At 46.5% G+C, this 15935-nt stretch overlaps 1 protein-coding gene across 50 annotated transcripts in view; it reads left to right on the top strand.

The window, feature by feature from the left end:
- Positions 1-12198, top strand: part of LOC127037956 (uncharacterized PPE family protein PPE12-like) — a 32727-nt gene extending 20529 nt beyond the window's left edge. For 30 of the 50 annotated variants that reach the window (XM_050930177.1, XM_050930192.1, XM_050930187.1 and 27 more), the window contains 12 exons: positions 480-503; positions 1381-1437; positions 3046-3069; positions 3922-3978; positions 5587-5610; positions 6464-6520; positions 7578-7601; positions 8054-8110; positions 8879-8902; positions 9341-9397; positions 10054-10077; positions 11980-12198. In XM_050930177.1, coding sequence (XP_050786134.1) covers positions 480-503; positions 1381-1437; positions 3046-3069; positions 3922-3978; positions 5587-5610; positions 6464-6520; positions 7578-7601; positions 8054-8110; positions 8879-8902; positions 9341-9397; positions 10054-10071 — 423 coding nt within the window. In that variant the 3' untranslated portion in view covers positions 10072-10077; positions 11980-12198. Of the gene's footprint in view, positions 1-479; positions 504-1380; positions 1438-3045; positions 3070-3921; positions 3979-5586; positions 5611-6463; positions 6521-7577; positions 7602-8053; positions 8111-8878; positions 8903-9340; positions 9398-9612; positions 9691-10053; positions 10078-11979 lie in introns of all 50 variants that reach the window. The other 20 variants (XM_050930211.1, XM_050930213.1, XM_050930214.1 and 17 more) reach the window with 17 other exon arrangements.
- The last annotated feature ends 3737 nt before the right edge of the window (positions 12199-15935 follow it).

The following is a 15935-nucleotide window of genomic DNA, read 5'->3' as shown; positions in this document are numbered from 1 at the left end:
CTTGGAAGTGACGGTCACTTGTGTCCTATCAAGGGTATCTTGGCTGCCTCCTTTGCTATTAGATTAAATTTGCCTCATGTCATTTCAGTGGGAATAATATGTGGTTTCTTTCTTGCTGAATAATAGAGGAGGCCCGGATATCTGTGAATAAGAAACCTACTTAGATGGGGACGGCATCTCAGCATAGCATAAGACTTAAAATGTTACCATGAGTACCATGTAGTACTTTCAGAATAGCAACAAGGAGATAGTACCCATGTCTACGTCATTAATGAGGCCAGCTCGGGAATACTGGACCTTTTAGGAGAGAGGACTAGGGACGCTTATTCCTCTGCTCCACCCCTGGGAGGATCATCAGGGTAGATTGGCCTATTGGTCTGATCTGTTGTGGCTGTTCTGAAGTTACCAAATGGTACAACCTCTGCTACCCTGGTGGGGAGTTGAACAGTGTGCATTCCTAACTTCTCTTTCTCTTGTAGCAAAACAACCAATTCTGGTCAGTGGTGAGTATCAGCCGTTATCTTTGCTATCAGACTATCATGCTTTGCCTCAATAGTATTCTGTATCGCTGCTCACTAACAGCTCAACCCTTTGTTAGCAAAACCCTCTAGGCTACCGCCATCCTGACCCCTTTTGTCCGAGAGGTCAGGCTTGGTATTACAAATTTGCAGCCTTTGGATGTCGGTGCTTTACCAAGGATTATCTCTTGGTTTCCACCCTTGGATGAGAATGGTTTTGTGGCCAGATCCCCAGTTGATGTAAATTTCCCATAGCTTTAGTGGAATAAATGGGCAGGGCTGTGGTTACCCATAAGCCAATTAAGCAGCTGCGTAGGGTACCAGGAAATATGGGGCAACTAATTTCTTGGTGCTCTGAGCAGCTGCGTGCTGCTCTAGACCCTGCTCTGGCTCTTCCCCGCGGCCCCTGCCCCTGCTCTGCCCCAGCCCCACCACTTCTCTCCCCTGACCAGCCTTGCCCCAACTCCTCTGAGTTTTGCAGCCAGGCTGGATCTGCACTCAACAACGGTGGGAAAGCAGCGATCCAGTCCCAGCCATGATGCTGGTGAGCATTGGGGTTTGATTCTTCTCGGCCCTCCAAGCAACCCCTGGCTCCCCATGGAGGCCTGGGTCCCGCTCCCTTCCCCGGAGGACTGGAGCCCCACAACTTCCCACTCCCCAGTCGGGGGGCTGCGTACTGCTGCAGAATTGCTAGGGATGGCCCTGCCAACAGGGCCAGGTTCCCACTGGGGTGAATTGTTTAGAGAAGCACTGTAATCCCCACATGCTATAAATTATTCATAGCCCCACTAGTCAATAGAATATCTGTTGGAGCCCTATAGGTGTAACCATAATACACATATAAATATTCCCCACCTTGCAGGGCTCCGGGAGCGTAGACACCGGCAACGTGGCCGACGGCAGCTTTGACGACAACAGTGTAAGTAGCAGAGATTCCCTCCCCATGCCATGTAGCCTTACACACATCAGTGCATGGACCCCGTTTCAACTAGTTTGATGTCTGGTAACATTTGCCTGCGAGGAGCATTGGCTGCATTTGCCCATAGTGTGAAGGCAGCATGGAAAGTCCTCCCACTCCACAGGGCCTATGAAAATCTCCATAGGGTTATAGCAGATTGACCTCCTCTCCCACAGTCCGTGGAGTAGCAATGAGACATGCCACATGAGGCTTTTTGATATCTCTCAGAAGGCACTTCTAATGGGAGCTACCTCAGAGGGTCTCCAGGTGAACACTTATTTGGGAAGCTTAAATGAGATTCTCAGGGTTGATAAGAGGTTGTCATCTCCACAATTTCTTTGGGCACCCATGAATTATCTTGCAAGAGGGTCTTTGACATCACCCACAAAGCATTGCACCTTGGTGATATCCTAAGAGTTTTGGGATATATGCCCATCCCAACTGGGGGCCTCATGAGAATTTCCCATGGCCTCAGAGGAGTATGATCTCTTCTTCGAAAAGTCCATGGGACAGGCATGGAATGTCCCACAGTTCCTTTGAGCACCCACTAAATCTCTCACAAGAGATCCTCCCGAAATCACACGGCATGCATTGCTTTTGGCAACAGTTCTAGGAAGGGAGGATGAATTGTGTTCTATCAACTGTATCTTGGCTTTCTCTTTTGCTATTAAATTTGCCTCATGACATCTGAGAGGTAATAATATGTGACTTGTTTCGCGTGGAATAATAGAGGAGACCCAGATATCTGTGAATAAGAAACCTCTTTAGATTGGAGGGCATCTCAGCATAAAATAAGAGTTAAAATGTTACCATGAATACAATGTAGTACTTTCAAAATAGCAACAAGGAGATAGTACCCATATCTATGTCATTATTGCGCCAGCACTGAAATACTGGGCATTTTAGGAGAGAAGACTGGTGTCACTCATTCCTCTGCTCCACCCCTGAGAGGATCATCAGGGTAGATTGGCCTATTGGTTGTATGGGGAGACTTTGGCAAACCAGTAAAGTGCCTGAAACCACAATAATCAGAAGAAACCTCTTGCTTGATCATTGAAACTGCTTACTTAACAAGGTTTCTTTAAGGGACATGTCATTCTATTACTAATGTATAAATAAGGAGGAAAAACTTGAGATGGGAAGGACTTTTCAGGACTGGTCCTCCCTCTGGATGCATCTTGTGTTCCTCATGGGCACGCGGGCTGCCACTGTGCCACTCAAGAGACACTCAGTGTCAGCAATTATCGAGGGTTGGGGGTGTGTTACTAAACTCTTGCGGATGTGTGTACGTGCTTGAGACTAAGTAAAGTTTAGCTTTAAGTGAAAGCACTCCCATGTTGTCCTGTTTGTGCCAGCCATCGATCGGTCGGCTGGCCGTGTTTCCCCTGATTTATTTCCTGACACTACCTAGCACAGAGTAAAAGTTACCAAGAGCTGTAGGTTGCAAGAATCCCGAGAAACATTGGTCAGATCTGGTTTGCCTGTTCTGAAAGTAATACATGGTACAATCTCTGCTACCCTCGTGTGGAGATGAACAGTGTGCATTCCTAACTACTCTTTCTGTTGCAGCAAAACAACCAATTCTGGTCAGTGGTGAGTATCAGCAGTTCTCTTTGCTATTGGACTATCATGCTTTGACTAACAGCTGCTGCCCTTTGTTAGCAAAAGTCTCTAGGCTATAACTGTCCTGACCTCTTTTATCCCAGAGGTCAGGCTTGGTATTACAAATTTGCAGCCTTTGGAATTCGGTGCTTTACCAAGGATTATCTCTTGGTTTCCACCCTTGGATGAGAATGGTTTTGTGGCCAGATCCCCAGTTGATGTAAATTTCCCATAGCTTTAGTGGAATAAATGGGCAGGGCTGTGGTTACCCATAAGCCAATTAAGCAGCTGCGTAGGGTACCAGGAAATATGGGGCAACTAATTACTTGGTGCTCTGAGCAGCTGCGTGCTGCTCTAGACCCTGCTCTGGCTCTTCCCCGCGGCCTCTGCCCCTGCTCTGCCCCAGCCCCACCACTTCTCTCCCCTGACCAGCCTTGCCCCAACTCCTCTGAGTTTTGCAGCCAGGCTGGATCTGGACTCAACAACGGTGGGAATGCAGCGATCCAGTCCCAGCCATGATGCTGGTGAGCACTGGGGTTTGATTCTTCTCAGCCCTCCAAGCAACCCCTGGCTCCCCATGGAGGCCTGAGTCCCGCTCCCTTCCCCAGAGGACTGGAGCCCCACAACTCCCCACTCCCCAGTCGAGGGGCTGCGTACTGCTGCAGAATTGCTAGGGATGGCCCTGCCAACAGGGCCAGGTTCCCACTGGGGTAAATTGTTTAGAGAAGCACTGTAATCCCCACATGCTATAAATTATCCATAGCCCCAGTAGTCAATAGAATATCTCTTGGAGCCCTATAGGTGTAACCATAATACACATAATAAACATTCCCCATCTTGCAGGGCTCCGGGAGCGTAGACACCGGCAATGTGGCCGACGGCAGCTTTGACGACAACAGTGTAAGTAGCAGAGATTCCCTCCCCATGCCATGTAGCCTTACACTCATCAGTGCATGGACCCCGTTTCAACTAGTTTGATGTCTGGTAACATTTGCCTGCGAGGAGCATTGGCTGCATTTGCCCATAGTGTGAAGGCAGCATGGAAAGTCCTCCCACTCCACAGGGCCTATGAAAATCTCCATAGGGTTATAGCAGATTGACCTCCTCTCCCACAGTCCGTGGCGTAGCAATGAGACATGCCACATGAGGCTTTTTGATATCTCTCAGAAGGCACTTCTAATGGGAGCTACCTCAGAGGGTCTCCAGGTGAACACTTATTTGGGAAGCTTAAATGAGATTCTCAGGGTTGATGAGAGGTTGTCATCTCCACAATTTCTTTGGGCACCCATGAATTATCTTGCAAGAGGGTCTTTGACATCACCCACAAAGCATTGCACCTTGGTGATATCCTAAGAGTTTTGGGATATATGCCCATCCCAACTGGGGGCCTCATGAGAATTTCCCATGGCCTCAGAGGAGGATGGTCTCTTCTTCGAAAAGTCCATGGGACAGGCATGGAATGTCCCACAGTTCCTTTGAGCACCCACTAAATCTCTCACAAGAGATCCTCCCGAAATCACACGGCATGCATTGCTTTTGGCAACAGTTCTAGGAAGGAAGGATGAATTGTGTTCTATCAACTGTATCTTGGCTTTCTCTTTTGCTATTAAATTTGCCTCATAACATCTGAGAGGTAATAATATGTGGCTTGTTTCTCGTGGAATAATAGAGGAGACCCAGATATCTGTGAATAAGAAACCTCTTTAGATGGGAGGGCATCTCAGCATAAAATAAGAGTTAAAATGTTACCATGAATACAATGTAGTACTTTCAGAATAGCAACAAGGAGATAGTACCCATATCTATGTCATTAATGCGCCAGCACTGAAATACTGGGCATTTTAGGAGAGAGGACTAGTGTCATTCATTCCTCTGCTCCACCCCTGAGAGGATCATCAGGGTAGATTGGCCTATTGGTTGTATGGGGAGACTTTGGCAAACCAGTAAAGTGCCTGAAACCACAATAATCAGAAGAAACCTCTTGCTTGATCATTGAAACTGCTTACTTAACAAGGTTTCTTTAAGGGACATGTCATTCTGTTACTAATGTATAAATAAGGAGGAAAAACTTGAGATGAGGAGGACTTTTCAGGACTGGTCCTCCCTCTGGATGCATCTTGTGTTCCTCATGGGCACGCGGGCTGCCACTGTGCCACTCAAGAGACACTCAGTGTCAGCAATTATCGAGGGTTGGGAGTGTGTTACTAAGCTCTTGCGGATGTGTGTACATGCTTGAGACTAAGTAAAGTTTAGCTTTAAGTGAAAGCACTCCCATGTTGTCCTATTTGTGCCAGCCATCGATCGGTCGGCTGGCCGTGTCTCCCCTGATTTATTTCCTGACACTACCTAGCACAGAGTAAAAGTTACCAAGAGCTGTAGGTTGCAAGAATCCCGAGAAACATTGGTCAGATCTGGTTTGCCTGTTCTGAAAGTAATACATGATACAATCTCTGCTACCCTTGTGTGGAGATGAACAGTGTGCATTCCTAACTTCTCTTTCTGTTGCAGCAAAACAACCAATTCTGGTCAGTGGTGAGTATCAGCAGTTCTCTTTGCTATCGGACTATCATGCTTTGACTAACAGCTCTGCCCTTTGTTAGCAAAAGTCTCTAGGCTATAGCTGTCCTGACCTCTTTTATCCCAGAGGTCAGACTTGGGATTACAAATTTGCAGGCTTCAGATGTTGATGCTTTACCAAGGATTATCTCTTGGTTTCCACCAGTGGATGAGAATGATTTTGTGGTCAGATCTCCACTTGATGTAAATTTCCCTTAGCTGCACTGGAATCAACGGGCAGGGCCGTCCTTACCCATACGCAAAGTATACAGCTGCGTAGAGCACCAGGAAATATAGGGCAACACATTTCCTGGTGCTCTACGCAGCTGCGTGCTGCTCCAGGCCCTACTCTGGCTCTTCCCCAGGGTCCCTGCCCCTGCTCTGTCCCAGCCTCACCTCTTCTCTCTCCTGACCAGCCCCCACTCCCCTGAATTTTGAAACCGGGCTGGGCCTGCATTCACCAGTAGCAGGAGTGCAGCTATCCGGTCTCAGCTGTGCCACTGGTGAGTGCTGGAGTGGGGTTCCCCTCTGCCCCCCAAGCCAGCCTCCCCATTAAAGGCCTGTTACCCCCACCCCCCACGGAGGCCTGGGGTCCCAAAACCCCGCCTCCCCAAGGGGGGGCTGCATAGGGCAGCAGAATTCCTAGGGACGGAGCGGCCAACGGGGCCAGGTTCCCACTGGTGTAAATTGTCTAAAGAAGAACTGGAATCAATACACCACATCCCCAAATGCATTAAATTATCTGTGGCCCCACCGGGTAGACGGAATATCTGCTGGAGCCCTACAAGTGTTACCACAATACACATAATAAACGTTCCCCATCTTGCAGGGCTCCGGTAGCGTAGACACCGGCAACGTGGCCGACGGCAGCTTTGATGACAACAGCGTAAGTAGCAGAGATTCACTCTCCATGCCATGTAGCTTCACACACATCAGTGAATGGACCCTGTTTCAGCTAGTTTGATGTCTGGTAACGTTTACCTGCGAGGCGCATTGGCTGCATTTGCTCATGTTGCGACGGCAGAATGGAAAGTCCTCCCACTCCACAGGGACTATGAAAATCTTCAGAGGTTTATAGCAGTTTGACCTCTTCTCCCACAGCAATGAGGTATGCCAGAAGAAGGCTTTTGATATCACTCAGAAGGCACTTCTACTGGGAGCTACCTCAGAGGGTCTCCAGGTGAACACATATTTGGGAAGCTTAAATGAGAATGCCAGGGTTGATGGCAGGTTGTCCTCTCCACAATTCTTTTGGGCACCTATGAATTATGTTGCAAAAGTGTCTTTGACATCACCCACAAGGCATTGCATGTGGAGATATCCGAAGAGTTTTGGGATACGTGCTCATCCAAACTGGGGGCCTCATGAGAATTTCCCATGGCCTCATGGGACAATGATCTCTTCTCCGACAAGTCCACTAGACAGGCATGAAGTATCTCACAATTCCTTTGGGCACCCACTAAATCTCTCACAAGAGATCCTTCTGAAATCACACGGAATACACTGCTCTTGACAACAGACCTAGGAACTGAAGGTAAATTGTGCCATGTGAGTGGGAATTACATGTGGCTTGATTCTTGCAGAATAATAAAGGACACCCAGAGATCTGTGAATAAGAAACTGACTTAGATGGGAGGGCATCTCACCATAGCATAAGAGTTAAAATGTTACTATGAGTACCATATAGTACTTTCAGAATAGCAACAAGGAGATAGTACCCATGTCTATGTCATTAATTAGGCCAGCACTGGAATACTGGGCCTTTTAGGAGAGAGGACTATGGGTGCTCATTCCTCTGCTCCACCCCTGGGAGGATCATCAGGGTAGATTGGCCTATTGGTCAGATCTGGTGTGGCTATTCTGAAAATACAACATGGTACAACCTCTGCTACCCTGAGGGGGAGTTGAACAGTGTGCATTCCTAACTTCTCTTTCTGTTGTAGCAAAACAACCAATTCTGGTCAGTGGTGAGTATCAGCAGCTATCTCTGCTATCAGACAATCATGCTTTGCCTCAATAGTATTCTGTATCGCTGCTCATTAACAGCCCAACCCTTTGTTGGCAAAACCCTCTAGGTTACTGCTGTCCAGACCCCTTTTATCCCATCAGTCAGGCTTGGAATAACAAATTTTCAGCCTTGGCATGTTGGAGCTTTACCAAGGATTATTCCTTGGTTTCCACAAGTGGATGAGAATGATGTTGTGGCGAGATTCCCAGTTGATGTAAATTTGCCGTAGCTTCAGTGGAAATAACAGGGCCAGGTTCCCACTGGTGTAAATTGTCCAGAGAAACACTGGAATCACTATATCACATCCCCAGATGCTATAAATTATCCAAGGCCTCACTGGGTCGATGGAATATCCGTGGACCCCTACAGGTGTTACCACAATACACATAATAAACATTCTCCATCTTGCAGGGCTCCGGTAGAGTAGACACCGGCAACGTGGGAGACGGCAGCTTTGATGACAACAGCGTAAGTAGCAGAGATTCCCTCCTCATGCCATGTAGCTCCACACACATCAGCGAATGGACCCTGTTTCAGCTAGTTTGATGTCTGGTAACATTTACCTGCGAGGAGCATTGGCTGCGTTTGCTCATGTTGCGAAGGCAGCATGGAGAGTCCTCCCACTCCACAGGGCTTAGGAACATCTCCAGAGGCTTATAGCAGGTTGACCCCACTCTCCCACAGTCCGTGGAGTAGCAATGAGACAGGCCAGAAGACACTTTTTGACATCAACCAGATGGCACTGCTCTTGGCAACAATCCCTAGGAAGGGAGGGTCAATTGTAACCTATCAAGGGTATCTTGGCTGCCTCCTTTGCCATTAGATTAAATTTGCCTCATGTCATCTGAGTGGGAATAATCTGGCGTTTTTCTTGCGGAATAATAGAGGAGACCCAGATATCTGTAAATAAGAAACCTACTTAGATGGGAGGGCATCTCACCATAGCATAAGAGTTAAAATGTTACTATGAGTGCCATGTAGTACTTTCAGAACAGCAACAAGGAGATAGTACCTATGTCTATGTCATTAATGAGGCCAGCACTGGAATACTGGGCCTTTTAGGAGAGAGGACTATGGGTGCTTGTTCCTCTGGTCCACTCCTGGGAGGAACATCAGGGTAGACTGGCCTATTGGTTAGATCTGATGTGGCTATTCGGAAAATACAACATGGTACAACCTCTGCTACCCTGAGGGGGAGTTGAACAGTGTGCATTCTAACTTATCTTTCTCTTGTAGCAAAACAACCAATTCTGGTCAGTGGTGAGTATCAGCAGTTATCTTTGCTATTGGACTATCATGCTTTGCCTCAATAGTATTCTGTCTCACTGCTCACTAACAGCCCAGCCCTTTGTTAGCAAAACCCTCTAGGCTACTGCCGTCCTCATCAGGTGGACTTAGTATAACTTATGTGCAGGTTTGGGATGTTGGAGCTTTACCAAGGAATATCTCTTGGTTTCCATCAGTGGATGAGAATGATGTTGGGGCAGTTCCGCAGTTGATGTAAATTTATCGTAGCTTCAGAGAAATCAACAAGGTCAGGTTCCTACTGGTGTAAATTGGCCAGAGAAGCACTGGAATCAATACGTCACATCCCCACATCCTATAAATTGTCCGTCGCCCCACAGGGTCGATAGAATATCTGTTGGAGCCCTACAGCTGTTAACACATTACACATAATAAACGTTCCCCATCTTGCAGGGGTCTGGTAGCGTAGACACCGGCAACGTGGGCGACGGCAGCTTTGACGACAACAGCGTAAGTAGCAGAGATTCCCTCCCCATGCTATGTAGCTTCACACACAACAGTGAATGGACCCCGTTTCACCTACCTTAACGTCTGGTAAAGTTTGCCTGCAAGGAGCATTGGGTGCGTTTGCCCATGTTGTGAAGGCAACATGGAAAGTCCTTCTACTTCACAGGACTTATGATAATCTCCAGAGGCTTATAGCAGGCTGACCTCCTCTCCCACAGTCCCCGGGGTAGCAATGAGACATACCAGAGGAGGCCTTTTGTTATCACTCAGAAGGCACTTCTACTGGGGGTCCCCAGGTGAGCACATAATTGGTCGGCTTATATGAGATTCCCTGGGTTGATGGGAGGATGTCCTCTCAACAATTCCTTTGGGCACCCATGAAATATCTTGCAAGAGGGTCTTTGACAAACACCCAGAATGCACTGCACCTAGCAGATATCCCAAGAGTTTTGGGATACAGCCCTATCCCCACTGGGGGCCTCATGAGAATTTCCCATGGCCTCATGGGAGGATGATCTCTTCTCCTACAAGTCCACTGGACAAGGGTGAAGTGTCCCACAGTTCCTTTGGCCTATTCTGAAGTTACTAGATGCTACAAGCTCTGCTACCCTGGTGAGGAGTTGAACAGTGTGCATTCCTAACTTCTCTTTCTGTTGTAGCAAAACAACCAATTCTAGTCAGCGGTGAGTATAAGCAGTTATCTTTGCTTTCTGACTATCATATTTTGCCTCAAAAGTATCCTGCATCGCTGCTCACTATCAGCCTAACCCTTTGCTTGCAAAATGCTCTAGGCAACTTCTGTTGCCCTGTATCTCATCAATTCAGTGTGTTGAAATAATTTATGCAGCCTTTGGAAGTATGAACTTTTGCAAGGATTATATTCCTTTCCTGCAGTGGATGAGAATAATGCTGGGGCCATATCCCCAGCAGGTTTAAATAGTCCATAGCTTCCCTGAGTCATCTGATAATCAAATGACTCACTGATACATAATTATAAATACACAGAATGCACATCATAAATATTCCACAGCTTGCTGGGCTTCGGTAGTTTCAACATCAATACCGTAAGTGACAACAACTTTAAAGGCAACAGTGGAAGTGGCAGCGATTACCTCTCCATGTCATTTGTCTTCCCACAGATCCAGTGAATCATCCATGTTTTCACTGGTTTGTTGTCTGGTAACATTTGCCAAGTAAGGAGCATTGGCTGCGTTTTCCAGGGTTGCAAAGACGTTTTAGAAACACCAGTTGCTCCAGAGGGCTTATGACAGTTAACTTCTCCCACTGCCCGGTATCCACGATGCAGAAAACAAAAAGCTCTCTATAGCATCCAGAAGGCATTGCTGCTGGGAGTTACCTCAAACAGTCTCCTACGGAACCCACAGTAGCTCCAGGGAGGTTATGGGAGATTGCCAGGGGCGATGGGATGTTGACATCTCTACAGTTCCCTTCACTACTCATGGAACATCTTGCAAAAAGTTCCTCTTAAATTTTCTGGAATTTACTGGAGCTGGGAGATGTCCCAGGAATTCTAGAAAATACAATGAGCTGGCAGCAGGGGCCTCATGACAATTTCCCATGGCCTTATCAGAGGATGACCTCTACTCCCACAAGTCCACTAGAGAAGCATGAAAGTGCCCCATAATTTCTTTTGGGTATCCATGAAATCTCTTGCAAGAGGGTCCTCTAAAATCACCCAGAATGCAGTCAGGGTAAATTGTTTCCTATGAAGGACGCTTTGGCTGAGTCCTTTGCTATTATATTAAATGTGCATCAGGTCATCTGAGTGGGAATAACACATCAGTTTTTTTTCTTCCATGATAACAAAGGAGCCCCAGATATCTATGAATCAGAAACTACCTTTGCTCTGATGTTCTCTCACCAGAGCCTAGCAACTGCAATGTTATAGTAGCAGGGATCTGAAGTTGATGAGGCCAGTAATGGAATACGGGACCAAACTTTCCATTAACTTTAAATGAAGTTACATCAGTAGAGAATTGGCCCCAGTATGTCTAATTCGGGTGTTCATACTTTAGAAAGGATGTTGAGATAATAGGAGAGGGTTTGGAGAAGAGCCCTGGGATGGATTCAGAGCCTGGAAAAAAGCATCTCAGGGTGTTTCATCTATTTAGCTTATCCAAGAGAAGGTTAAAAGATTACTTGATCCTGGCATATAATTACCTATATTGAGGAAGAGACTTCTGGTAGTAGACAGCTCTTTAATCTAGCAGAGGCATAAGAAGTCCTAATGGATGGAAGCTAAAGCAAGATAAATTCAGACTTGAAATAAGGTGCATTTTTTAACAGGGAGGGGAATTAGCTATTTGAACAAGTTCCTTAGGTAAGTGGTGGATTAAAGTCTTTAAGTCAAGACTGGATATCTTTCTAAAATATATGCTCTAGCTCAAACAGAAGTTACGGGCTTAATGCAGAAATTTTTGGGTGAGGTTCTCTCGCTTGTGTAATGCAGGAGCTCAGACTAGATGTTCATATTGGTCTCTTTTGGTCTTAAAATCTATGATAATTTATTGGGGTCCCACTGTATTTTGGTCCTGATGGATGTTTCTTTTTTTCTTATCTCCCAGTACTAGGTTCCCAGAAACCCACCACGACAACTGCCCTGACGCTTTCTGTCCCGTGCTCTCACCCATCTCAGCCTGAACATGAAAAACACAGCACGCTCCGGTGGAATTTGCTTTTGCCCTGTTCGATGATTTGACTGTAGGGCGCAGTTCTTACCCTTCCGTTGCCCCTCAGATGACTCTGCAATAATGCAAATAAACCTGTTTCCACTCAGATCCTCATCTAGTGTCTTAACTGCTTTTGAGCAGCGGTTTCCCAAGCTTTTGAAAGGGGACCCCACCACCACCACGGCAGCACAATGAAAATTGCCCCACACTGTGACCACAGCCTCACAATCACTCAGAATACATGATTATTCACAGTGGTAGCCCCAACCAAGATCAGGGCCCCACTGCACCTGGCACAGCATCATCATGTAGAGAGAGACGGCCCCTAGTCCATGGGAGGCTGTACCGAGTGCTGCACAGACACACGGTGAGGAACAGTCCCTGCCCCAAGTGGGAGCTGAGCCTTGTGCAGGCTGTCTGGCAGAAATGACTGGGTGAGGTTCTCTGGCTCGTGTTATGCAGAAAGTCAGACGAGATGATCACAATGGTCCCTGCTGGACTTTCAGAATCTTCTGTCTCTTATTTGACTTTTAATTGTACACTGCACCATCTCCATGCCCCCTAGGTGTCCTTGCGCCAGACCCATCAACAATTGTCCTTCCCAAGGCAATGACACTAATGGGGGAGAGTTGTTCCCAGAAAAGCCCCAGCTGGGGAGATATCCATATCTACTCCATGGTGAGTCTGTTGTGAGTGGAAATGCCAGTAAACTCTTGTTTTATAACCCGGGGGTCATTGAGTCTCAGTGATGTCGGGTGCCCACAGCTGTAATTACTGGACCTCCCCAGATGCTTCCATGCACTGTGATCTCCCCCAACTGTAAATCAATGGAATCATTCCTGGCTACTGAAGGACAATCAGCAGATGAAGGAGAAACCCGGGCACCTCTTAAGAGATGAAGTAAATCTCAGAAAATAACACTTTGTCCCTATGCACCTTGTAGTTTTAGTTCTTGTGTCTGACCTTCGCAGGAATTATTCAGGTAGGAATCTGTGATGGTTGAGATTAATTTTGAGAAATAGAACATTTAATCCTTCTCTCAACCAGGAGTACTGAATTAGTCCCACCTTCCACAAATGCCTCTTCTATCCCCCTTCTTTTTTCTGACTTGATTGCTATGCCAATTCCTAGTAACAACGCTCCTTGGACAGAGTAGCTAGTGATCAGAACAGTCCTCCCTGCAGAGATAGCATTTTGATAGAGGATATTAACAAACGTGTTGTGGAAGGAGCTGGTGTAACCTTGAGCAGGTTGCAGCTTTGGTTCCTAGTGTATAGTCCATATCGTTGTGGCCTCATTTTCTCTGGTCTTTATAGCTGTGCCTAGAGCCCCTTCCATGGTGCTTCCTAATACACCTAAGAACACCACACTGGCCACAGAAGATGTCTCTGGCACCAACAGTGTTGCCCAAAGGCAGCACTCTCTGGTTGAGATGTTTGCTCCAAACATGAAAGTTTCCAGGAGAAATAAATACTCCCCGTTATCACCGAGAGCCTCCCACTATGGTTCTGCCAATTAATTCAACTTTATTGCTATCATATGGGTTATAGAGCAGAAACAAAGAACTCCTGGTTGGATTTTGCAGAAACCTACAAAAGGGGTAGTGGATAAAGTGCTGGACTCACAGACTTCAAGGTCAGAAGGGACCATTATGGTCATCTAGTCTGACCTCCTGCACAATGCAGGCTACAGAATCTCCCCCACCCACTCCTGTAACAAACCCCTGACCTATGTCTGAGTTACTGAAGTCCTCAAATCATGGTTTAAAGACAAAAGAGCTGTGGTAAATATCAGATGTTCTCTTGCCTCTAAGGCTCTTTCACGTTGGTATGTGACAGGGCGAGGGGTCTGCCTCATTGCTCAGTTCCAGCACTGACTGAGAAATGATCCTTAATCAGTGCATCCAGAAGCCATTGGCAATGACAGCGCTTGTCTCTGCTGTTATGATCCACCTACCCACAAGGCTACGGCCCCTAGGTAGCAGTGCAAACGTGACAGGGTCTGGGGAGGTTTTCATTAACCCTGTTTAGATCCAATCCTTCCCCAAAAGGAAATTTTTTGCTTGTTACTCGGTCATTCTCTAGCGCTTTCCCTCGGAGGATCTCAAAATACTTTACAAAAACCAATAATTTAAAGGAAGTTCCAGCACGTAATCCCCAGAAATCTGCAGGTGTCTCTATAAAGTGAATTCTTTCCAGAATACTGACATGATTTTGACCGGAACATCACATAGGCATTTGCTCCCATCCGAACAACCCATAAATGGCACCTCAGTCTGGCTTCTCCAAAGGACACAGGTTAAGGGCTTAACACATTTATGAGAGGGCTTAATTTATTCTAAGCTAGTTTGGGCTCCAGCCCCTTCCACTGGTTTGCCACCCTCACCGTCTGGCCTACCTTTGACTATCACCCTCTATCCTTCCTATGAGACACCAAATCTTTTCCCCAAAAGACATTAAGGTTGCAATCTCTAAAAGGAGTTAGTGGATCTGGACACGTAACTTCACAGGCCCCTTTGAAAATCACTGCAATAGAACCATGTGTTTTGCAAACCAGATGGGTGCAGGGTTGCGCTTTTGGATTCTTTTAGCAGAAGCAAAATCAAACACTATCAGAAATACATGTGGTAGCTGCTTCCTGAACCCCTTTCCTGAAGCATAGGATGCTAGATGACCGTGATTGCAGAAGCAGTGCTCCCAAACTACTTTTTAGGTAGCCACAACAAAATTGCTCCAGAAAAGCTGAGATCTGCCATAAAATCTAAAGAAAATGCAGATGTGACTCACACTTAGGGTGATCAGATGTCCCGATTTTATAGGGACAGTCCTGATATTCAGGGATTTTTCTGATATAAGTGCCTATTACTTCCCACACTATGCCCCGATTTTTCACACTTGCTGTCTGGTCACCCTAGTCACACTTATGAGGTGTGAATTTGTGCCTCCAAGAGGTGGGGCAACACAGACATTTATGAGTTGGTTACTGACTTTTATTTAACAGCTATGACTCTTTTCGCTCAGGCAGTATATACCTTACAGCCACCAACGATCTTCAGAGGATTATCATTAGCTACCAGATGAATTCAACTTGAATTCCATTTAAATGTGTTTGCATCGATCTGAATTTAAATGTATTTTGTTAAAATCTAATCCCCACTGGTAATGACCCGTCCAAGGATGTCCCATTACTAGGTACATGAGCAGATAAAAGTATGAATCTCTACTGCAAGGGATAAAGAACCCAGCAGCTCTCTTTGGCCTGGTCTACACTGGGGGAGGGGGTAGGAAGATCGATCTAAGAATGCAACTTCAGCTATGAGACGAGCGAAGCTGAAGTCGACATATCTTAAATCGACTTAGAATAAGTTACTTAGCGTCCTCGCGACGCGGGATCGACGGCTTCTGCTCCCATGTCAACTTTGTTTCCTCCTCTCACAGAGCTGGAGTTCAGCAGTCAATGGGAGAGCGATCGGGGATCAATTTATCGCATGTAGTGTATACACGTTAAACCGATCCCCCATAGATAGATCACTACCCGCCGATCTGGCGGGTAGTGTAGACGTACCCTTAGCCCAAAGCAGACTCAAAAGCTGCTATGTGGTCCAGCCATCAGAGGGAGTCAGAGAGCCATGCTGTGTGATCAGTGATGGAGCAGTGGTTCTCAACCAGGGTACGCAGAGATTTTCCAGGGGATACATCAACTCATCTAGATATTTGCCTGGTTTTACCACAGGCTACACAAAAAGCACTAGCAAAGTCAGTACAAACTAAAATGTCATACAGGCAATGACTTGTTTATACTGCTCTATATACTGTACACTGAAATGTAAGTACAATAGTTATATTCCAAAT

Source organism: Gopherus flavomarginatus, chromosome 20, assembly GCF_025201925.1.
Source record: "Gopherus flavomarginatus isolate rGopFla2 chromosome 20, rGopFla2.mat.asm, whole genome shotgun sequence".
Taxonomy (NCBI): Eukaryota; Metazoa; Chordata; order Testudines; family Testudinidae; genus Gopherus; species Gopherus flavomarginatus.
Note: the sequence above shows the minus strand (reverse complement) of the source record. Positions and strands in the feature narration are given on the sequence as shown.